Below are 24,836 nucleotides of genomic sequence, written 5' to 3' on the forward strand. Positions count from 1 at the left end.
TTGATGCCTAAAACCAAGGAGAGTACTGAAGCCTCTGTCTTCTCCTATACATGCACAACCGTGATAAAGTTTAATTTATACATCAGGCACAGTGAGAGACTAACAATAACTGATAATAAAATTAAATAATCATGTTGTAATAAAAGTTACATAAGTGCATCTCACTGAAAAAAAAAAATTCATTATTCTTTCGGCTTTTTTTACTCCAATGAAGCACTTAGCAAATCTCTTCAGCTTCCAGGTGGATAACATCATTGTCTTGGACTTTGGGGTCATTGTTAAGTTAAATAAAGGTGACTTGAACAGGACCGTGGTACAGCCACAGTCGATCTGATAACCAAAATGGCTGCCAAGTGATCAACAAGTAAGGGAGATAATTCACTTCTGGGCAAGACAGAGTGGGATGATGCAAGATATCATCACATTACTTAGAATGGTGCACGTTTGGAACTTAAAATTTGTTTGTTTCTAGAATTTTCCATTTAATATTTTTGGGCCATGGTAAGCCACAGGTAAATGATGTCAAGAGAAACCGTGCATGAGAGTGTACAGATGAGGTGGAGAAATCAAATAGAACTGTCAAAGTAGAGTTTCAGCTAATCATATCATGCTTTGTCCTCCAATTGTGTCTTGAGACAAGAAAGTAGAATGCTGGTTTCCTACACCTCCCCATGATTTAGTCAGGATAGGCTAAGGTATGCTGCAGTAACAAGCTCCAAAATCTGAGTGTCTTAATCTTAATAAGGTGTACTTCTCTCTTGAAAATCTGATGTGATTCTGTTGTTTCTCCTCCATTGAGGAGCTTCATCCTCCAGAATATGTGGCCCCCAAAGTCACTAGAACAGAGGAAGAGAGACCAGGAGAAGTCATGTGGGGTTCATGACGGGCTTAAAGTGGAAACGACTACTCAGAGACAATTGTCCAAAGATAATCTAACGGTTTCAACCTAACTACGAAGGAAGCTGAAAATAAAAATCTGAATTTCGTGACCGGTCCTCTGCATCACCTAACCCATGCCTTTTCATTTCTTCCCCCACAGGACAGAGCCCCAGAGCAGCCCCATAGGTCCAGCCCAGGATGGACCTTCAGAAAAACTGGGTCAGCGTCTGGCCACCGAGGCCTTGGGCACCAACAGCTGGGAGAGAGACAAGGCCTGCCGGGAGCTGGGTCCTGCCAGAGCTCGAAGGTGAGATTCCCTCCTCTTTCCTCTCTTGGTCTCTGGGGAAGTTCAACCTGGAGATTTAGAAATGAAGTTGGCTTCTCTGGCTGTTTCCTCCCTTCTTTTACAAGTTCCTCTTTCAGACCCTTAAAAAAGAGGTCAGTCGATTTTTTTTTTTTTAATTTCCTGTAGAAAAACAGACAGTAATTGCTTTAGATCTGTGAACATGGTAGTTTCTGTCCTAGTTACTTGCCTCTGCCATGGTCCCACAAACCCAACCATTGACATTATGCAAATAAATAGGCAAACCTGAGTTCCAATAAAACTTTATTTATAAAAACAGGAAGTGGGGTAGGTTTGACCTTCTGGGTATAGTTTGTTGACTCCTAACCATAAATGATAGTTTCTTTCCATTTTAATGCTCGAAGGCGCCTTTGGTTCCCAAATCATGATTTCAGCCCAGATCTGAGTTCCAGATTTCTGTATTCATTCCTGAGTTCAGTTATTCAAAGCACCTTTTAAGCACCTGCTGTATAATAAGTATTTTATGGAACATCAGAGAGAAGTAACTTGCCCAAAATATGGCGGCCAGAGTGTGGCCAAGTGAAGTGTTGAACTCCCGTCTCTTTGATCTTAAGTCCTAGACTAACATCTAACACATTACTCTATAGATGCTAATGAAAAGGTTAATCTATCCCGTGATTCTCCTCCCCCGCCCAACCCCAATATTAGAGACCATCCTATCTTTGGCCTCTGGAGAATCTAAATCCATTTACAGCACTCTGTAATCCAGCCTCACCAGCGGGAGCCAATCCTGTCCTGTTATCCTGCCACAGTCCCGGGCCAATGAATCTGGTTTCCCCACCAATAAATCTCCTCCAGATTCCTGATGTTGAATCGGAGGGTGTCAACGCCATTTTGTAGGTGGGGAAACTGAGGCCATTTTGTAGGAGGACCGAGATTAGCCCGAGGACCTCTGCCCCTGGTTCAAATTCTCTTCCTTACATTCTGCAGTTCTTGGTTGACTAAGGCAGCAGTTCTCAGCTGTATTGAGAATTAGATAAAATTAGATAAAAGCTGAGGGCTGACTGCTGTGTTCAGAAAAAAATGTGTCACTCTGAAAATCCTGGGCACCTTTTCAGAAGGTTTATTGACCTCTGAGGCTGATGCACAGGGACCTCTAGTTAAAGACCCTGATTCTAGAAGACAAGGTTATGGCATTTTGAAGAAGTGGCTTAGGAAGCCAGAGATTTTGCCCACGCAGTCTCAGCGATGGGACTGATGTTTGCACAGTGACCAAGGTGAGGCTGTGAATTCAATGGGAGAGAAACACAGTGACGTCCAATCCGCTCTTCAGAAGTGAAGCTCAATATCAGATCTGGAGAGTACTGTCTAGGAAACAGGGAGGGAAGTTATTGTGACAGCTGAGGGCGGGGGAGAGAGAACAGGGAAGAGGAGAAACTCTGTCCTTTCAAAACAGCATCTTCCCAAGGGTGGAAGGGGAGGCCGTGAGACCTAGAGCCCTGGGCTCTCCCTGGGATGCTGCCCTTGACAAACTGAGTGACCATGTTCCTCTTCCTCAGTTTTCATGATTGTAAAATGGGAATATGAAAACCCCATTCTCAAGGTCACAGTGAGGAATCAACTAGACGGGACACCAACGGGTCCCAGCCGTGGGTCCAGAGCACAGGAAGTCTTGAAACATGTTGAGTGAGTCTCATGGGGCCGGGAGAGAAGGTTCTGGGCATGAAACCTGAACAGCGATGCCACATTGCCAACGTATAGCATCTGGGTCTCTCGCACCCTTCTCTCTAGGACTGACTCTCTGACGTGTTAAAAAGCACAGCGACGATAATCACGATGGTGATAATAAAAGTCATAATGATTCCACGACGGTCATGCATCATTTAACAACGGGGATGTATTTTGAGAGATCCATCCTTAGGAGACGTTGTCACTGTGCAAACATCAGCGTGTGCTCACGCAAACCCAGATGGGACAGCCTGGCGCACACGGAGGATGTGTGCTTTATACATGTCCCATAGATGCACAAAGTAGCACGAGACTCAATCAAGGACAAGAGGACATGGTGCCATCGAGATCTGAGGTCAAGCACCATCTGTGGGTGGCAGCAGAGCGGGCTCTTTTGCGATAAACGCTTTCTTTTCATAAATAGGCATTGGCTCTAACAATCAAAGTATAATGAGTACATCAGCTGGAAACTGTCATTTGTTATTGTCCCCAAGTATTATGGCAGCACCGAGGGTTTGTCCACACCAGTGTCACGAGGTGATGCACTGGGCGGCAATCGACAGGAGTTTTTCAGCTCCGTTCTCATCTGATGGGACCACTGTCTGTCATTGACTGAAATGCCAGCGTGTGGTTCGTGACCCTCACAGAAGCCCCTTTACTGTAAACTGACTCCGTGCCCCAGCAGGGCGTGTGACACAAGCCTGCTCCTCTGATCCTGGCAATGACTTATGACACGGGGCTGCCCTTGATTCCCTTCCTCTAGGTGATGACAATGAGACCCAGAGCCAGGAAGAGACTGGGCTTCAATCCACTTAGTCAGGATCTGGGGCCAGGAGTCCTCACGGCTGTGTTCTCAGCCACGCGGATTTGACCTCAGCAAACTTGGCCACTGTGTGTTAAGCCCCTGCGTATGTGACCGTCACACTCCTGGCCCTGCGTGTTGAACTACTGTGTACAAAACCACTAGCAACTTCTGCACACTTACCCACTGCCTGCCTCACCAGTGTGTGTTAACCACTGCACACTTACCCTCTGCCTGTGTGTACTTAAACCACTGCACACTTACCGTCTGTCTGTGTGAACTTAGCCATTTAACCATTGTATACTTACCCTTTGCCTATGTGTACTTAACCATTGCATACTTACTCTCTGCCTGTGTGTACTTAATCACTGCATATTTACCCTCTGCCTGTATGTGTACTTAACCACTTCCTACTTACCCTCTGCCTGTGTGTACTTAACCACTGCACACTTACCCTATGCCTGTGTGTACTTATCCACTGCATACTAATCTTCTGCCTGTGTGTACTTAACCACTTCCTTCTTACCCTCTGTCTGTGTGTACTTAACCACTGCAAACTTACCCTCTGCCTGTGTGTGTACTTAACCACTTCCTACTAACCCTCTACCTGTGTGTACTTAACCACTTCCTACTTACCCTCTGCCTGTGTGTACTTAATCACTGCATACTTACCCTCTGCCTGTGTGTACTTAACCACTTCCTACTTACCCTCTGCCTGTGTGTACTTAATCACTGCATACTTACTTCTGCCTATGTGTACTTAACCACTACATACTTACTCTCTGCCTGTGTGTACTTAAGCACTGCACACTTACCCTCTGCCTGTGTATACTTAGCCACTGCACACTTACCTCTGCCTGTGTGTACTTAACCACTGCACACTTACCCTCTGCCTGTGTGTACATAAACCACTGCATACTTACCCTCTGCCTGTGTGTACTTAGCCACTGCACACTTACCCTCTGCCTGTGTGTACTTAACCACTGCACACTTACCCTCTGCCTGTGTGTACTTAGCCACTGCATACTTACCCTCTGCCTGCTTCACCACACTGAGCACTTAACCACTGCATACTTCACCACTACCAACTTGACGGCTCCACTTGTGACCACTGCATACTTAGCGGCCGCATGCTCTGTCACTGTGCATAACCTCGTGTCTGTAACAGCAGTATACATAAGCACTGCGTCCTCAGCCCCTGCACATGTAACACCAGAGTGCTTCATGCCTTTCTACCCCTTTAGCCCCTTGGTGACGGCACACCTGGCAGGTGTTGGGCAGGCCGCTGCAGGGTGAAGAGGTCGAGGGAGGGCAGACTCCCCTGGGCAAAGTCACTGGGGAATTATAAGGGGCTGGATCCATGAAAGCCATCTCACAGACTTCAAATCTACCCCAATTTAAATACTTTCTCAGTTTTGCCCTATGACTTAAATTCGAGTCCAAGACAGTGGTTCTCAAACTGGGCTCCCTTGGCAAATATTCCAGGAGTTTGAATATTTGTCTGAAACAGAGAGACCTTTTCCTCATTTTAAAAGACATACAATGAAAAGGTTTTGTTTTGTTTTGTTTCTTGAGTATTTGTCCCTTATTTATTTATTTATTTTTCCTCTCAAATCCTTGGCAGCTGTTCCCCGGCCAGGCTGTGTTTATATGAAACCTGATGATTTAACACGTAGCTGGATTAGTTCATCCACTCACCCCTCATTTGGTCACTGGACAAATATTTATTAGGCTCGTCCTCTGTGTCAAACACTTTTTGGACACAATATTTGGAAAGGGCCACTGCATCCACCCAAGCAGCCTGTTCGCTTCCGAGTATGTGTGTTGTTTGCACTTCATGACATGTAAGCATGATTAAGCAGCACGTCCTTGATTCCTGTGACATTTATTTTTAACCTGCTCAAAGCGACACTCTTGGAAACACTATCTCTAGGGGCCGTGGGATCTTCATTTATTGGAGATGCAGAGAACTTGATGTATATTCTGATCATTTCATCACTCCTCTATTAATCCCAATGATCCAGATTCTTAGAGTGGAATTAAACATGGCAGCATTTGACAATGTTCTCTAGGGAGCTGGGCAACTTCCAGACGACTGGGCCCCACAATCAACTTTGAGAAGGCAGCTGGGGGGAGGCGGGGCAGGAATCACCCAGGTTCAAATCCCAGCTTGGGTAATTCTGGATGGTGTGGCTGTTGGAAAATCCATTCAACTCTCTGAAACTCGATTTCTCCACCTGTAAAACGAGAGGGTTAAAAATCACACCACCCTCAAACTATTTTCGTGGCGTACCAAATACCTAAAACTCCTGACACAGGATAGATGCATCCATGCTGGTGGTATTGCTACTAAAATAATGATGATAATATTACATTTTCCAGTAAAGTTCAATTGGGTTTCGTGTTTCAATTCCCAATAGTTCTCCACCCCCCAAACCCTCTCTCTTTGCTATGGGATAGCATTTAAAAAAATATATCCCTGGAGCCTGCCCCAATTATAAAAGGAGATAACTTGACATCATTTAACTGCAGCCTGAGCATTTGAATTTAATTGCACGGGAAATAATTATTCCTGAAGAGCGAGGTTTTTGAGGTTCTGGGAGGCGGTATAAGATATGGATCTCGTTACATTAGACCTCGGCAAATAAACTTTTAATAATCAGCTGCTACTTAACATACCTTCCACCTCCCATTGAATTTCCAGCAGGCACCATGGGACAGGATGGATTGGGGAAGGAGGGGGCTGAACTGCTGATTAATTATTTAAAAAGTGATTTATTTACCAAGGTGAGCCATTTGCAAATTCAATAATAAATCTATTAAGGAGTAGTTAACCTCTATAACTCTGTTTTAAATAATCAATTGGTGTTTGGGTAGCGTTCAGCGTCTGTCTCATTAAGTCCTCATTTGAAGCACTTAATCTGAGGTGTGACCGAATCAGCCCTGAGGTGGTAATTAGATGTTTGCTCTGGGTCCTTGGTCTTGCAAGGATCTGGGTCCTTCCCCTTCCCAGGCTGCCAGGGCCCTGGCTGGGGGATGGGGGAGCCCTGGGTCCTCTGACTCTTTGTTCTCCACAGTGCATCCCTCGACAGAGACTTCACACCACCACCCTCCTCCAGGGGGAAGAAGAAGAAGAAGAAATCTGCCCGGAAGAAGAGAAGGAGGTGAGACCACCCACCGAGGGGAGACGAAACCTTCAAGATGCGGAAAGGAACAGAACAGGGTGACAGGGGCTTTGGAGTCCATAGGGGACTCTCCGTAGAGTGCAGATCTCTTCTCTGCCTGTTCACTGGCTGTGTGACCTTGAACTTCACCTCTAAGCTTTTCCAATTCTGAAAATAAATGACAATGATTCCTGCCTCTTGGGATTTGGTGTCTGGCATGTAGTAAGTGACCAATTAAATAGGAGCACAGTCACTATCATGAGCACTGAGTTCCTCTGAGAGTTGACTCAGTGCGGAGGATCACACTAAGCTGATAATACTACCCTGATTTCCCGACCTCCCGACCTCTATCCACCCTGGCAAGCATTAATATTCCCATTTTAGGGATGAGGGGAAAAAAGGCTCAGCGAGGGAGTGAAAGAATCTGCAGGGTCTTGATTCCCAGTAGGTGTCCATCTCACTGTCCATCAAGCCAAATGCCCAGGATAATGAATGGACTTGACAATATTTGCCAAGTCAATGGCTCTTTTGCATTTATTGCCTTTTACTTTTCTATACACCATTCTTTAAATTTTTTTTTTGTTTTGCATTGAAAAATATTTCCAGGTTTGCCTGTAGACAGTCGCTCACTAGCCTGAACGCTTGCTTACCTGGTGTCCCAACCCCAGAGAACCAGGCCTGAAAATTCTTAGTGGAGAATCCACCGAACGGCCAAGGCAATACTCATAGACGCCTGCAGGGGGCAGCAGAGAGCAGTGTCTGGACCACTTGAGCCTGAACTTTTCTGGGACCTTGTTCTAGGACACCCTTTAGCGTAGCCCTAAAAGGGTCAGGCCCAAGGAAAACCCCATAGGGAATGTGGGTGAAGAAGCTGAGATGTAGCCATTGTAAGGCAAGGAGTGGCATTGGACAAGTGGAGTTTCCTGATTTTAGGGGTGGGTTGAAGAACTTTTCAAAAAGGAGATAGCAGACATCCATCATTCAATAAATGTCCACCGAGCACGCGTTTGGGGACAGACGTTGTGATTCCTTAAAGGTCGAGTGGGTCCTCAGTCATTTCCCTCCTGGGATGGAAAGATCTCCAATTTTTTAGCTGTGTGTCTCTGGGCAGATCCCTTCACCTCTCAGAACCTCTGTTTCTTCATCAGAAAAGTTCTGGTAGCAACTGTACCTGAGAAGCATGTGGAAGGGTTAAATGAGATAATACTTAAAAAGTACATGGTCATGTTTAAAATAAATGCAAAAAGCTACTGTTGGGGTTAAGATGACCCTTGATGAGCAGTTGTAAAAGACCTGAGACCCTACAGAGGGGTTGGGGAAAGGGCCCTGAGAAACCAACTCTGGCCTTTACCAGCCTCCCTCTGAAGTGCTTCCCCTTCCCACAGGTCCCCATCCTATAGCCCATCGCCCGTGAAGAAAAAGAAGAAGAAAAGTTCCAAGAAACACAAGCGACGCAGGTATCGTCCTTCTTCCTTTATAAACAGGGGCCTCCCAGGTGGGATAGGGAAGGGAGACTCAAAATGTCATTTGGAACCATCTCATGTCATTTGTGCAGCAAATTTATTTTTTATATATATATATATATATATATGTGTGTGTGTGTGTGTGTGTGTGTGTGTGTGTTAATATCATGTACAAGTTGGGACTCCAGATGCAGGGACCAGGGGTCCACCATCCCAACTGAGGCCAGGAAAGGCCTGATTAGAAGAAAGCAGGAGGGTCTCAGTGGCCCCCTAGGTGTGGGCAAGGGGCAAGGAGAGGGAATAGAGGGCTCATGGGGTCAGACAGAAGCCACGGCTCCCTCTGCTTCCTGGTCTATGTAAGGGGACAAGGCTGCACCCTGCCCCGTGTCTCCACATGGCAAGCTAAGCCTCAGGAGACTCTGAACTGTCCAAATTCCCTGTTCCAAATTCCCTAGAGAAGGCTTCACATGGGGGTCCCCCTATGTCCCAGAGGGTGGGATCTGGTTGGAGAACATGGCTGCTAGGATGGCTCACCCTTGTGGGAGGGGAGCGGGGTCAGAAGTGAAAGGACATTGTAAGCAGAACACACCTTCTAGAACTTTCCCACTGTGCACACACATGCATGCACACACTGATCCACGGTCCCACGCACACACATGTTTACAGGGGGAAAAGACCAGAAGGATTTAAACCAGAGGGCTCCAAGCCAACATTTATAATCGAAATATTTTACAAAACAGAATCTCAGTGTTGCATTCCCTCCATAAAAGAAAGGTCCATGTCTTCCTTGAGCCAGTTTCCCACGGGCAGCCCTCAGCTGGCCTGGGGAGCGGTGTGGGCTTTAACACGTCTCAGCCTCCTCCTGCCACTGACACACATTTCCCAGACCCTGTGGTTGGCCCTGGATAATGGGAAATGTCCAGTTTATATTTTATGTATTTCATTTGTATTTTATTACTGCATCTTCCAATGCGGCAAGCAATTTGGATTATTAACAGAATAAAAGCGGGAGGTCATTTGGGTTTGCCCTGTGCATCTGAAAGCCCGATTCAAAGTGGCTTCAGTGTGGCTTTTACTTATTCAGGGTTTTGGCCACATCTCAGCCCGTGTTGCTAGAATTGTCCCAAACCCAGTTTGAGCCCCCTGGTTATGTCCAGCGCCTGCCTTGATGTTCAGTTGAGGCTGAGTTTGTGCTTATTATAAAGATGTGGGCAAATCAGTGCGTGGATATGAGACGTGGGCAGTGAGCAAAAGGGCAATTTGGTGTCAGAAGTCTTTCGCACCATGGAGCCCCATTGTAGAGACAGTGTCCTTTGGGGGGAGGGGAATCATGGAGGGAGATGAGGACGGGGAAATACTCTTGCTGGCCCCTCCAGAGCCCTCCCTGGCTGAGCATTGCCCTGCTCCTGAGCCAGCTTCCCCAAGTTTGTGAAATGTCTGGTTAACGATGTCTGAAGCATTACAACTGGCAATCTTGCTGGGCACACCTGTAATTCCAGTGGCTTCGGAGGCTGAGGCAGGAGGATCCCAAATTGAAGGCCAGCCTCAATCACTTAGCATGGTCGCAAGCTCAAAATTTAAAAAAAATAAAATAAGAAAGGGGGCTGGGGATGTGGCTCAGCGTTAAGTATCTCCGGGTTCAATCCTCAGTATTAAAAAAAAAAAGAAAAAGAAAAGATTTTCAACTTTAATGAGATTTGTCCTTATCTCTTAATTAACAAAGCTTCAGAGTTTTAAATAGTTCTCTCCTCTTTGCAGCTCTATTAAACCCCTTATATGAAACATAAATGATGTTTTCAAGCTCCCAAAACAGGACGGTGACCCAAATCCAGGCCCTGCCCTCAGATTACTCACATGCTGCTGAGGAAAATGGGTGACAATCACATGGAGAGGTCTGGACCCTCATATCCCCCAGTGAGAAGCTCAGCAGGGCTTGGAGAAGCACAGAGGAAGACTCTGAGGAGCTTGAGGGGCTCATAGAACACTACAAAATACCACAGCGAGAAGAGAATGAGTAGAAGCCACATAGGTGAAGCTGTGTGACCCTGGGCAACTTAACTAACTTCTCTGAGCTTCAGCGTCTTTGTCTGGAAGACGGCTGCAAATCGTCCTCCACAGGGTTTGGGGGAACATCGAATGAGGCTGGGAGTGATAGATGCTTAGCCCAGAACCCGGCACACAGGAAGAGTCCTCCATGTGGCAGCCAGGGACCTCGTGATGGTGTCAGCCGGGAGGAGGAGGAATCTCCAACTAGGGAGAGAGATGATTAGAGGGAGGGGAGGAGACAGAGGACTCTTGCGCAGGCCCCCCGTCAACAGCCTCACCTGGGACAGGCTTGCTGGCAATTTGGGGTGAACTTTGGAGCATGGGTAGGCTTTGGCCTGGAAATCTGGGGTGCAAACCAAGGTTGCCCTGTGAGCATCACATTCTTTGGAACCTGAGAGAGTGGGGGGACTGGCTAGGGGTCCCGACCCCCTAGCAGCATGATCACAAGCCCAGGGTGCTTTGTCCCAGGAGCAGAGGCCCAAACTCACCCAGATTTCTTCTCTCCCCTCCCCTCTTTCTTCCCCCTCCCTCCCTCCCCCTCCCTCCTCCCTCTGAACCAGGTCCTTCTCCAAGAAGAGAAGACACAGGTAAGACCCACGGCCTCCGGCTGCTCATTCTGCTTCCTGCTTCCCTGAACTAGGCTCTGGGCCACTTCCTGGCTCGGCTGCCACCTCCACCTCTGTTCCTGGGCCAGCCACGGGTGGCACCCTAGTTCTGCTTGAGTCTGTTTAAGATGCCACCATTGAACTCCAGAATAGGGGCATCATCCACCCAGTCAGTCCCAGGCCCAGCCACACCCCAGAGGTCAGGACTGCAGGACTCACTATACGTGGGGTCCTGCACGGCCCCTGCTGCGGGTGGACGCGTTCAACACCCCCGTTCACCCCTGTCACATCTCGGTGGTGGATATGTCTCTTCTCCATTTTACAGATAGAGAAACTGAGGCTCTGGGGCTGGGACAGGAAGGTCCACAGAGCCAAGTTCAATCAGAGCCAGTATTCAAACTCAAATTGTTCAGACAGAGGATCAGGACAGGGGACAGTGGCTTCTTAAGTGGCAGCAGCCATATCTAGAGCTGTGGAAAGAAGGCAAGGTCCTGCCCTTGACTCGCGGGCTCATTCAGAATCAGCCAAGCTCTGGGGGCCTCAGATGCCTTCCCTGGGGCTACGGCCACTTGTCCATGGATTTAACAGAAGGCGTGGGCTGTGGGGACTCGGGCTCCGGGGCCACTTCCCAGTCACCTCGGGGATCCGGGACAAGTTTCTTGGCCCATCCGAGGTTGGGTTCCCACATCTGTAAAATGTGCCTTGATTAGATTGTCCCTCCACCCACAGGTCTCAGGGGCGACACAGGGGTGGTCGACAGGAGGTACCTAGCAGGACACCTAACCCTAGCCAAGCTCCGACGTGGCAGATATTGTCACTATCACCCCCTACCACCCGTGGGCCACTACTGACCTACCAAAGCCGGGCTCCGCATCCCCAGCACCTGCTCTCAATGGAGGTGCATGAGCTGGTGTCCCCGGAACTGGCTGGGTGGACAAGTGGGCACCAACTTCTCCTGCCCTCGGGCCGTGATCCCCGTCCACCCCCAGACTGCTTGGGTCAAGGGACCCACGGAATGTTCCGTGTTTGAACCACCTGTTCGTTTTTATCTTGAACTGCATTTTTTTTTTTTTGCATCTTTCAATTAATTGGCCCTTTCTTATTTAGCTCCTCAAGCCCAAAAACCAAAAGAAGGGAAGAGAAGAGGCATAAAAAGCAGTAAGTAGACGCCACCTGCAACATGCTCTCCAGTTGGGGGAATTGAAGACCTGGATTGAGCAGCCAGAGGGTGGTTGGCAAATAGCCAGGAAAGGGAGGGGAGGGTGGGTGACTGAGAGGAAGGAGGGAGGGAGGGAAGGAGGGAGGGGAAGAGAAGGGAGGGGAGGGGGAGGGGGAGGAGAGGGAGGAGGAGAAAGAACTGTCTGTGACCTTGAAGCTGTAGGCTTAGCATGCACGAGCACCAGGTTGAGTATGCCACCTGGTAGGGGTGTGGATACGTGTGTGTTTACGTGTGCATGCAGTTGTGCAGTGCACATGCATGTTCCTGGCGTGCCCCTGACATGGGTTGTAGGGCGTCTATGTGAAACGGGCACCTTGTCACCGTCCATACATTTTCTCATCATGCAAACATTTGTGGACTTGCAAATTCATACACCACGTGGGCACCTGGTATGCACCTGTGGCTTCTGTGTGCATTCACACCCATGCACTTTTGTGCCCGTGCTCGTGTGAGCACCGACGTACCTAGTATGAATACAGCTGCTCCGAGGGCTGAGGTGTACCGATCCCTGGCACTCCGTGTGTGCACTGTGTGTGCGCCGTGGGTATGCAGGCATGTGTGGTGGTTTTCACCTGTGCACGTGCGGGCTGTGTGTGCATGGTTATGGGGTGTGAGCATGCGAGGGAACCCGTGCCCTGGCTCCTGGGTGTACAGTGTGGAGCAACGGGTGACGCTCCTTGCCTCGGTCTCGGCCCCAGCTGTGCACAGTTTCTAGCTGGTAGTAGAAATTCAAATCAGCCAGCACCGCCTGCAGAGCTCAGTTCCCAACCAAATTAAAAGTAAATTTGGTTACAGCCCACCTACTTTATGCCCTGCAAATTTTAGTGCATGTGTTTTCCAGTCAACTAATATTTTATCTCCCACCAAGAAGCTTCTAGAAAGAGGATCAAAGATAATGGGTAGTCAGCCACTGGGAAGGAGAAGAGGAGCAGGGGCAAGGAGGGTGGGCACCCAGCTTTGCCGCCCTAAAGGGTCTCTTGGCTCAGGGTCAGTGGGAGGGAAGGCATTTCAGCCACCACCACAAAGACCTGGGGATGTTCCAGAAGGAAGAAGTGGAGCCTCCAGCTAGCTCAGGGAGGAACTTCCCATCTTCAGGCTTGGTTACAAGTCACTCATCTTGAGTGTGTCTTCATGCCAGAGCAGAGAGAGCACGTGTTCCCCAAGGTCTCCGCATCACTTGTCCTGGTGGGGCGGGGGTGGGGGGCACAGGATGAACAGCTGCAGTCGCAGTCAGACCTCAAACTCACTGGGAGGGACCATGGTGGCGTCGAGTTGCCCACCCTTCCCAGTGCCATCCCAGAAGTTACCAGCGAGCATCGGGAGGCTTGTGCCAGCCACAGAAGGCAAGAGACAGGAGAGCAAGGAGCCCAGGACTCGCCCCCAAAGGCTCCGAGGCTCATTCTGGGCCTCCCTGTTGGCGTAGGTAGAATGAGACCAACACCAGAACCAGCTTTATAAACGCTAGAACTCGTGCCTGGAGCCGAGGGTGGGTTAGGTATGAAAAGGTGATCGCATTAGAAGAACCTCTGAGTCCTTTCTTGAGATAACCAGATGGGCTCCTGGCCTCCTGATAGAACCATCTCTAACTCCCACTGACCCCTGGCCCGGCCCAGATCACTGACATTCCCTGTACCTCCTTCATCACCCTGGCCATGGCTCCTCCCACTCCTGGCTGGTTAGGATTCCTCCGGAAGAACTGAAGTAACCTGTAGCAAGGCCGCGATCAGTGGCGGCGGAGACCCTTGTTCAGCTGGACGCGTGCTGCACTTTCTGAACGGCTTTGGACTCCATGCTAAGAATCTGGATTTAATTTTCCAGGTCTGAGGTGACAAATTGGCAGCCCAAAGGCCTAATTTACTCTGCAAATGGGTTTTGTTTGCACCAAGAGGTGTCTTTCTTTCTTTCTTTTTTTTCTTTAATGAGCTTCCATTTAAAATAGGAATATTTTACATAAAAAAAAAACTGTATTTCCCCATCCACTTGAAAAATTGGCAAGTCCAGCCGGTGGGCAGCCTGTGGGCAGAGCCCAGGGCCGCCGCTGGTGTCATTTCAGTGCCCGGATGACGGCTCCCACCTAGGACACCTCTCTGGTCCTGAGGCCAGGTGACGGGGTGACTCCTGCCTTGGGTAAGGGACAGGTGACATGCGGGTGTGGCAAGCCCTGAGTCATCCATGCTCCAGCCCGAAGACCCCTTTCTGCTCACCTGTGGATTGAAATCAACCTCTCTCTCCCTCTCTCTCTCTCTGTCTCCCCAAGATCTCGAAGCCGGCCCCGAAAATCTCACCGTCACCGCCACCACCACTGGCCCTCGCGGTCCCAGAGCTCGGAGTCACGCTCCTCCAGTTGTGAGAGCAGGTAGCCCCTCACCCCACGGGGCCCCTTCACCCCCCCCCCACAGAGCCCAGGGCCCCTGCAGCATCCAGCTGTTCCCTCCAGGGGTGCACTTCCTGCTCAGCCTGGCCCCTGCCATGCTCCTAGGTGGGTTCACTCTTGCCTAAAGAGAAAGGCTATGGCAGAGGTGCCCTTAGAAAAATGATCTGGAAGTCCCAGAGCAGAAAGGGACAGTCCAGAGCAGGAACCAGTCCCTACAGGTGCAGAAAACTGCCTTGACCCTGCCACTTTAAGCTGTGTGACGGCGGGCAGGATGCTAACCATCTCTGAGCCTCAGCTCCAACATCTATAAAAGGGGAAAGTAACACCTGTCCCGTCTACGCCTTCAAGTTGGACTGTGAAGGCACCTGTGGAGGAGCCCCTGGGTGTCAGACAAATCTGTACAGTGCTGTTGCTATTTACTACTGTGTCTCAGGGAGCTCAAGGGACAGGCGAGTCCTGATGCGTCCATTCTCAGAGGGCAGATGTGCCTGTGGTTCCCACTGCCGAAGGAGCCACCAGATCTAGACTGGGCAAACTCGCAGACGCCATCGCGGTCACTTTCATCAGCCATTTCTTTCTGAAATGTTGGGGTGCCACTCAACAGGACAGCTCCATTTCACAGATTAGCAAAGTGATCCCCAAAGACACAGTTACGTCCAAACACACGGAAGCAGATGGACGCGTCCAGTTGCTCAGATGGACAGACGGTCACAGGAGTGGAGGATATTCAGCTGAACCGGGGAAGGGACCTTCCTGTCATCCCACAAGCATCTGTTAAATGAATGAATGAAGGGATGGGGCTGGGGGCGGGGGGGTGGCTGGTTCCGGGCATGGGAAGATGGATGGACCCGCACAGAGTCCAGCTCGGACATGGGCACGCGCAGACACCCCCAAGGTCAAAGTCACGGACAGGCACAAGCACACTCTGTCGTCCTCAGGTGACGCGTGGGTCCCTTGAACGTCTCTCTGCCTTGCGCACCTTCAGAATGTTCTCGCTCAGGTCCCTGTCCCCTGTCCCCAGGCACCGAGGCCGGTCCCCCGAGGAAGGGCGGAAGTCCCGCCGCAGGCACTCTCGCCGCTGCTCCAAGACCCTGTGCAAGGCCAGCCCCGAGGCCCGGTCCAGCCCCCCGCCCAGCCAGCCCCTGCAGATGCTCAGCCTCCTGTCGGCCAGGGGTGTAGTAAGTATTGCACACGCCTCCTCCTGCAGCCTGGTGGTGACACGGGGGACAGGGGTGGAGGCCCAGGATCAGGGCAACACACGACATGCTTTAATTCAGTCCCCGGCAAAATACCCCCCGCTGGCTCCAGACCTCATAATTAATGAACCAAATGGTCACTCAGCAGCCTGTGGCAGCACTGGGCTTGGGGACTTGGAGGAGGGCGGATGGCAGAGGAAGAAAAACAAAAATACCCAGGCTCTGTTATCAGGGGACCCTTGACGATCGATGCTGGTCTCTAGCGTGGCATTCGCAGGAACGCATGCGTGAAAGATCCCAGGAAGTCGGTTTGTTTTCCTTTTTAATTTGTTTGTTTGGTTGTTGTTTTTATGTTTTTTGTTTTTTGGTTTTTTTTGGTGAGTGAGGAAGAAGGGGCGTTGGACGTGACTGAGGCGCTCTAGATTTTACGTGAACACTGCATCTTTGTGCCAGTTGGCTGGCAGCCTTGGCTGGCATCTGGAATTTGATTCCACCTATAAATGCGACCTTGAATTTATATGAGAATTTTCCTCCGAGGGGCTCCTAGCCCTTGACCTGTGTCTTCTCTTGTATCCACACAAGGTCTCAGGGAATGGAGGGCACAAGCTGCTGTCACTCTTCCCTTCCACAGATGGGACAGAAATAACCAAAGCTCAGAGAGGTTGAGGTCTGGGGTGAAGACACAGAGCAGGACCAGAAGGAATCCAGTTTAGCAACCTGGGGCTGGAGGGAATCATGCAGTACTTCCCTGGGTCAACAAGGAGAGGCTGAAATGTGACGTCAGACAATTGGACACCTTCAGCCAGCTGAATTTAATGTAGAGATGGGTCTGAATTTAAGTCCTAGCTTTGTCCCTTCCTAGCTGTGGGGCTCTGGGCAAGGTACCTGACCAAGGTTTTCTCGCTGGTAACCCTGAAGGAATGCCTCTTCTATATGGGATTGTTGGAGAAATCCTATAAGATAAAGCAGACTCCAAAGGGGCAGACAGACAGACAGACAAGAGGAAGAAGGTCAAGATCAACATAGCTAATATGTTGATATTGACACAGCAGTGCATCCTGGGAAACTCTTCCCCATCCACGAGGGCACCCGGTATGAAGGTCTAATTTTGCCCAAATCTTCTGCCTATCTGGAACCATCCACAACTGTCCCCAGGTCCCTGCATTGTAAAGATGCCCGTGGTCACTGAATACTTGCAAGGGGCAAATGCCACCTACTTTGTCTCCTCCCCAAATGTCCTAAGAAGAGGAGTGCTGGTAGGGCAGGGAGCCAGAGACCTGGGTGCAAGCCTTGACTGGACTAATCATTTTATCCCTCCCAGCCTCGGTTTCCTCAACGGGGAAATAGGTATGGTCATCCCACTGATCTCCCAGGGCGGGTTGTGGCAAAGGTAAAGGTGAATTTGAAATCTGAGCAATGAGAGGTAGGAGTGTGTTGGAGTTATCCAAGGGCTTCCCAGTCTCCCCAGTCATATAATTAGTGGCAGCCCATTCAGAGTCCCCAGTGACCCCAGCTTAAGGTGCCCTTGAGAATGACTAACTTATATGGCTTTACCTGCCTGAGCTGGCTTCTAAACAAGGTCATGGCCATCAGAATGTAGCTGAAAGCCGGGTCTGTCCTCCCAAACCAATGGGTGATGGTACAAATTGGCTCTTGGCAGTGTGCTTTCCTGAAACACACAGGCTCCTGACAGATTTGGAGTTAGACACTTTGATGTCCAATATGAGCTCAGCCCCTATCAGAAAAGTTTAAAGCCCAGCCTCATTGGTACCCACAAGGAAGAGGCCTTAAGAGCTCACCAGGCCCGCTACCCTAATTCCTACCTCAGTGAGACTCACAGAAGAAAAAGGTCTCACGTTGGCTACGGCCAGGTGGAACTTTAAACCTGGGATCATGATGATGTGGTCTAATTCTGGCTCCCAGCTAGGGACAGTTACCTAAACCTGTCCAAACTGCAGTTTCTTTGTCTGTAAAGAAATAATAATAATAGATAACAACGTTCTCTTCTTTGAAGAACATTCATTGAGCCCAGTTCTTGGCCCAGGGGCAAAACTCAGTGCATATTGATGGTGTTCTGAGAACATTCCAGCTCCCAAACTGTACTTAACCAGCCACAGAACCTTGAGCAACTTCCGTAATCCCTTTTATGTCTCTGTTTTCTCAAAATCTGAAAAGCGAGCATAATAATGAGACCTACCTCATGAGATGGTTAGGACTCTATGTCTAGATGTAAGCAGAAGTCATGGGATGGGGCAGGCAAGTGGCACACGTGGTGTGATGTTGGCCGTGAGCCAGCAGCCACGTAGCAATGCAAAGAGCGGTGGTGACGTGTCAGGTGGAGGTGACATGTAGCGTGGTTCCACACTCAGGCTAATAATGGCAAAGCTGCTTCCGGGACCAGTTCTTTCCATCCTACACAGAGGCCTTGGCCCACGTGGCTCTGCCCCCTCACTCAAGTTTGCCCAGCTCCTGGGGCATCTGAGGCTCCCAAATCTAGTGTCCGAATTCCCTTCATGCCTGGCTCTTTCCCAGCTTCTCTCTTACAAAGGCAGAGACAGAAGAAGGTTCTAGATTAGACCAGAGATTTTTCTAAGAGTCCTGGCCCCAAGATTTGTGTCCCTATTCAGGGTGACAGCAGAGTGCCTGTCACTGAATCAGTCATTTATTTGAGTCTGTCCACATCTACTGAGCATCTGTGCAGGGTCAGGTGCTGGCTTGGCTCTGGGGATTCGATGAATAAGAAAGAAATAGTCTTTGCCTTCAGTTGAGAGGATGAGGTATAAATGGTGTAAGTTTGTAAATCACAAAGCAGGCGTGGTGTGGATGCTTAAGTGGGCAGGGCAGCGTGGGGAGAGAAGGGAACAGTCACTCAAACAACCAAGGGCAGGCAGGATTGAGCCAAGGAAAAGGAGGGACGAAGATGGGATTTGAGATCAAATTCCAGGGCAAGACACAGGGCTGTGGTGGGGACCAGAGCCTGAGTATCAAGAGTCTTTGGTGGCATAGCTCCTGCCACGCTGAGTTGCTATCATTTGGTGTGTCCAGCTCTTTAAAAAGTCAAAGACCAGATGGGCACATGGAGCACACCTGTAATCCCAACGGCTTGGGAGGCTGAGGCAGGAGGATGGCAAGTTCAAAGCCAGCCTCGGCAACTTAGTGAGGCCTAAGCAACTCAGTGAGACCCTGTCTCTAAATAAAATACAAAATAGGGCTGGGGATGGGGCTCAGTGGTCGAGTGCCCCTGAGTTCAATCCCTGGTGCCAAAAAAAAAAAAAAAATTAAAACCAAGGACCAGTGTATTACATGGTGGCCTGCTCATTTGCATATATGACTGTGGAAATTGGGGGCCTAAATCCTTACTGAATTCCGGGTTGGTGGGCAACATTCACCTGAGGCTCTCTTGCATGGTCCAGAACCCAAATCCAAAGTCTCTTTTCAAGGCCCTGAGGGCAGGGGAATGCAAAGCCATTCTTTCTGAACTCTTGGAGCTCAGGTGGGTGGTCCACAGAATGCTGTCACACAGAGCCCTCTATTGTCATTAGGGATGGGACTAAGTCCATGGGCTTGATAAAATATTCAAATACTTGCTCGACAGCTGATAAATAGAACCTGTCACCATGTCACCCCACCCCAGGAAACCCATCCACCCGTCCCCTCCCCGACACCTTCTAGATCTTCTCACAATCCAGCCATCAAAATAGGACACCTGATCCCTTTCAATGTGGAGGCCAATTTCTGGAATGGAGCAGTACCCACACCCAGCCAGTAGTCAAATGTTTTGAAAACCAACCCTGGAGGTGATGGACGCAGATGTAATGTATAGTAGGACCACAGCGGGAGGTTTGGACAGTGTTGTCTTGGCGTCTGAGAGGGCTTTGTAAGTAAGGGGACATTTGTGCTGGGCTTTGAAGCATGAGTAGGAGTTGGTTACATTGAGATGGCCAAGGGCTGGAAGGATGGGGAATACCACCCTGTGCTAGGCATCACCCCATACTTTACCCAGATTTTTCCTCACTTGATGCACACAACAGTTCTTTGAGGTGGGTGCATTTATTATCACCCGTTTGCAGATGGGGAGCCCGAGGCTCTGAGGGGCAAAGTGACTTAAGGAGGTAACTGGGAGGAGAGGGAGTGGCATGAGTCAGGGCTTGTGCCAGGGAAGCTTCTTCAACAGCCAGCGCCGGATGACGGGGAGGTTGGGGATTGTCAAGACTGAAGCTGGAGAAGGGCAGGACTCTTTTTTTTTTTTTCCTTTGTGCCTCCAAACTGGGCAGGTGGTTGCCATCTGCCTCTTGTGCAGTAAAAATTTGCACAATTGACAAAGGAAAAAAATGGAGACTGCGGAGTTCATAAAAGAGAGTCTCATGATATTGTGAATTGGAGGAGGCAGAGAGAGTGCTAACGATTAAGATGGGGACGTTGGATCTGGGTTCTCTGGAATTTCCCACCTTGTCACTCTGTATAACCCTGAGTGGCAGCAATAACTGCTGCTTACTGAGCACCTACTATGTGCCAGACGCCAGGCTGAGTTCTTCACCTGTAGTGTTATCTTGTTGATTTTTTTTATCAACAGCCCTTCAGCAGAACTTCCACTCATATCTTCATTTTACAATGTGAAACTCGAGTCTAGAAAAACCAAGTATAAAGACAACTCTTAAATAGAGAATCTAGGGTTGGAACCCAGAAAGCTTGTCCTCGGGACCCGTTTTGATTAGTTACGTGACCTCCCTTGTGTCATTTCCCTTCTCTGAGCCTCAGTATCTTCATCTGTACTTGGACAAGCAACCATACCTACTTACTGGGTTGTTATGAGGATGAGGTGACATAAGGCATCCATTCAGTTTTTAAATACGCATTAAGCAACTACTATGTGCCATGCACTTTCCAGGTTTGGCAAACCAGCAGGGAACAAGACATACGTGGTCCCTGCCAGTGCAAAGCTTCACTTCTGTATGCAGAGGTATCCTCAAGCTCAGGATATAATAATGCCCAGAATGTGACCATTGCTACTGTTACTCTTTCTCATCAATAGCAACTTTTTGAAACTTCCTGCAAACAAACCCAGAAGTGATCTGGGGCCTTGAAAGCCTAATGATACCCAGACCCCAGGTGAACTCCACAGAGAGAGAATGGGCTTCCCATTCCGCAGATAGGAAAAACGAGGCTGGGAGTGGGGTGTGGAGTTTATGGATGGCCTGAACTTTGGGACCCCTCACCCTGGCTTCTTGTACATTCTGCAAAAGCTTCTGCTCCCCTGGGAGCCTCAATATCCAAGCCGCTCCTTACAGCAGGAAAAAACCCAAGTGCAAAAAAGGAGGTGGCCCTGGGCGGGGGTCCGGGGACAGGTGATGGAGGTGGCCTTGGGCTGGGGACGTGGAGGGGGACAGTTGTTGTTTTTTAAATAAGAGCTTTGGTGCTTCACATTGGGGGACTCAGGTTCTCCTCTTGCTGGGGAAGGATGGAAGAAAGAAAAGCACCATTTTTTTTTTCCACCAAAGGATATTGGAGTCCCCCAGAAGTGGTAGGAAGGACATGACCTTGGAGCGGGGGAGATAAGTGAGTCTTTGAATGAACATAACTGGATGAAAAACTCATTATGCACAACTTTGTCTTCCTTCCCTCTGGACTGGGGTAAAAGGGGCCGAACTGGACCCTATGTGGAAATTTTCCAAAACCACCAGTTTTTGAAACCTACTGAGATAGGAGAGCCCAATGCGGGATGCGACCTTTTCCATCAATCTCTCCTGCTAAAGGGAAGGAAGAGGGAGGCCAGATGGCCTCTCCTGGCCAAGGTCAGCTGCAGTGCATCAGGGAGGAGGGTGGCCCTGGTCCTGAAGGACTCTGTCATCTTCCCATGATCCCCAGAGGATCTCCTGCTCTCCCCCCATCTCCTCCTCCTGGCAGATGAACTCCCATAAGTCAATGAATCCTTTCCTTCTCTGGCTTCCTAATTAGCGTGCAAAGGAAGATGAACACCAGCAAGAAAAAAATAAACTTAATGTCTCCTGAAAACAAAAGGATCTTTTTGGAAAGAACTAGAAGCCCTCTAAACAGGCAGCACCATCCTCACATGAGAACTTCCAGTCCCCCATCTGGCAGAGGGGGGGGGGGGGAGAAATTTATAGCCGCCTCTCTCCATGGGGCCATTTGAAGCTCCGTAAATGGACTTGTTCAGTTTAATTGGAATTCTCTTCTTGATTGTATTTTTGTAACCTATTAGGCTGAGCCGCCTCTTGATCTCGGAATTCAGCTGAAATTAAATTTTGAAGTGTAAGTGAGAGGTTGCCTTTTTTTCCCCCCATTCTTGATTAAATAATGATTTGAAACAAAAACAATAAATAACAGGACCGACTCCCCTGGAGGGCTTGAGAGAGATTCCCAGCAAAACGCTGGGGAGCTGGGGTTCGTGATGGGGGGATTTAATGACTGATTAGAAAAACCCGAGTGTCGGCATGCACCGTGTTAGGGAACGAGGAGATGAAGTGAGATTTGAGTTGAAAAGAAAAGAAAGGATATTGGAGCTTCACACCAGGGGGGGCTCTGGGAATAAAGGGGAAATATTTGCTCACTTTCCCCAGTGGCTGTGGGCTGGTGCAAAACTCAGAAGAAAAAAAAAATCTGAGATTGGCAAGGCGGATGCAGAAGGAAAGAGTCTGTAATAGCTCCCAGGTCCAGCTGTGGCTTGAATGGCTCTGCTCTGGGGTCTTGCAGGAATGAGAGCCCCCAGGGATTCCTAGGGCTGGGGTGGGGGTGGGGAGGAGCAGTCTGCTTGCAGAGGGATCAGGGTGGCAGTGGGTTTTCAGAGCACAGGGTCTCAAACGTTGATGTCTCGGGGAGACCTAGGTAGGAGGGCAGGAAGCTAATGGATGACTATACACATCCCGGTGGGGCAGGTTGGCCATGCCTCACTGTGAGGAGCTGCTGTGCCACAGAATATGTAGATTCCGATCTTCTTTTCCAACCCCAAACCTGGAAACGGGGTTGCTATGTGAACCCCACCCCCACTCAACACCTGTTGGTGGCTGATTCAAATTTATCTTCAAATGTGCTAAGTGGGCCCCACAAAAAAGCATCTCTGAAATAAAGCCCAGTCAGCATGCTCGTGTTCCGATGTGGATTCGGGGGGGGGGGGGAGCACATACTCCATGTATTTCTCCTTACTCTTCCCAATTCAGGGCACACAGCTGACTTGCAGGTTCCAGAGGGGATTGTCTGGGCACCAAAGCCTACTTTGCCTGCCTAGGGGGTAATCGGGACCTGCCAGAGAAGTGACACCCCCAGGTTCAGCCTGTGACCCGTGAGAGTTGGAGGACTGGGTATAAATAAATAAATAAGAGAGCCTGGTGGTCCCCCGGTACCAGGAGGCGTTACCCCTGGACGAAGCAATATATAGGGTCCCTCCTGCAGGCAAGGGTCTTGGGGACCATTTTCCAGCCAGTGATGCAGAGGCAGAGAGCAGCTGCATGCCTAGAAATTCCCAGGAGATGAAGAAGAGCCCTTTAAGATGGATTTTGAGAGGCTCGTTATCTCAATGATGTGATGGAGACGAGGGATGGGGAGCTGCCCTCTCGTGTCAATGTCGCGTGGTGACTGTGGGCATCTTATGGGCCAGAACTACCGGGCTAGGAAGGAGAGGCCCAGAGATGGGAGAGGGGGCGGCGAGAACACGGGAGCCTCTTTGGTCTACCCCTCAAGGGTTCTTCTTCCAAAGTCTCCCTTGCATTTCAACAGCAGTTCCCTCCCCTGTCCTTTGTCCAAATGGGGTTCAGTTGGAATAAGAAAAAAAATGAATATCTTCAAATTACTACTTCTTTCCTGCCAAAGGATGCCCTAAGCAGATCCAGTAGAGTGAGATCCATGCAATGCAGACCCAGCCCAGATGCTGTGGGAGGTTAAACCACCCTTCCTCCACGCACCGAGCCCTGGGACCCATGGGGGGCTGCCTCCACCCACTGAGAGCTGTATCACTTTTCTAACTTGTCCGGCCAGAGGAGGTACCTTTCTAGAATTCATCCCCCGTATTATAATCTGAACAAAGCTGCTGTGTGGGCTAGCAGCCCTGTTGTGTGCAAATGGACTTAACTCGATTCTTAGGTTTCTTACACACCCAGCCCTCACCTGGTCTTAGGACCCCAATGCTTTCATAGATTTGCTTTTCTGATGCTGGAAGCCAGTTACTTCCCCCCAAAAAAACTTCAGATCCCCCAAGTTGGCAGTAACCCAGATGGAACTCTACTGGGGCCTGATCACCCAGCCATCTCTACCAAAGAATTAGGTTAAGATGTGTCTTCTGGGCTGGGGTGGTGGCTCGGTGGTGGAGCACTTGCCTAGCATGTATGAGGCGCTGAGTTTGATTCTCAGCACCACATAAAAATGAATAAGTAAAATAATGGTATTGTGTCCATCAACCAGTAAAAAAAAAAAAAAGTTGTGTCTTCTGAGGCTGCCAAGGGTCAATGAAGACGCTTCGTTCACTAGACAAGACTTACTGAGCATCTATTCTGTGCCAGACATGAGTGCAAATTGGGACGGAGCCTTGTACTTTTCGGGCCCCTGTGTTCAACAAGCTCCCTGCCCAGATGGAGAGAAGGGTAATCAAAGAAGTAGGTACCCCTGCTGAGTGACAGCAGCATAGCACACAGATGGCACTCATTTTTGAGTGAGTGAATGGATGGAAGATTGAATGAATGAATGAATCTTTAATTAATAAACTCCAGAACATTGTTCTGTCCTGATCTGGGAATCAAAGAGGGTGATGTGAAACCTAGAGGATGAATAAATAAAGTCATGTCAAGTGGGAGAGAGGAAGAGTGTTCTGGAAAGAGGAAATAGCATGTACAGATGGCCTGGGGTTGGGAGAGCAAGCCGTGGCAGAACCAAGAAACCCCCAATTGGTCAGCTTGGGTTGTGGGAGCCAGGGTGGGAGTGGTGGAAGAGTGGAGGTCTGTGAAATTTGCAGAGCTGGTTTATGAAATAGGCAGGCCTGGGTCATAAGGGACATTGTGATCTGTGTCAAAGAATTCTGATTCATCCCAAGATACGGGACCTTTAAACGA

At 49.4% G+C, this 24,836-nt stretch overlaps 1 protein-coding gene across 1 annotated transcript in view; it reads left to right on the forward strand.

Annotated features, from left to right (window-relative positions):
• Positions 1 to 24,836, forward strand: part of Srrm4 (serine/arginine repetitive matrix 4) — a 144,305-nt gene that overhangs the window by 106,324 nt on the left and 13,145 nt on the right. Inside the window, exons 2-8 of the mRNA XM_027923207.2 lie at positions 1,040 to 1,186; positions 6,791 to 6,877; positions 8,263 to 8,334; positions 10,947 to 10,973; positions 12,099 to 12,149; positions 14,468 to 14,566; positions 15,606 to 15,762. Coding sequence (XP_027779008.2) covers positions 1,040 to 1,186; positions 6,791 to 6,877; positions 8,263 to 8,334; positions 10,947 to 10,973; positions 12,099 to 12,149; positions 14,468 to 14,566; positions 15,606 to 15,762 — 640 coding nt within the window. The remainder of the gene's footprint in view (positions 1 to 1,039; positions 1,187 to 6,790; positions 6,878 to 8,262; positions 8,335 to 10,946; positions 10,974 to 12,098; positions 12,150 to 14,467; positions 14,567 to 15,605; positions 15,763 to 24,836) is intronic.

This window comes from Marmota flaviventris, chromosome 1 (genome assembly GCF_047511675.1).
Source record: "Marmota flaviventris isolate mMarFla1 chromosome 1, mMarFla1.hap1, whole genome shotgun sequence".
Lineage (NCBI taxonomy): Eukaryota > Metazoa > Chordata > Mammalia > Rodentia > Sciuridae > Marmota > Marmota flaviventris.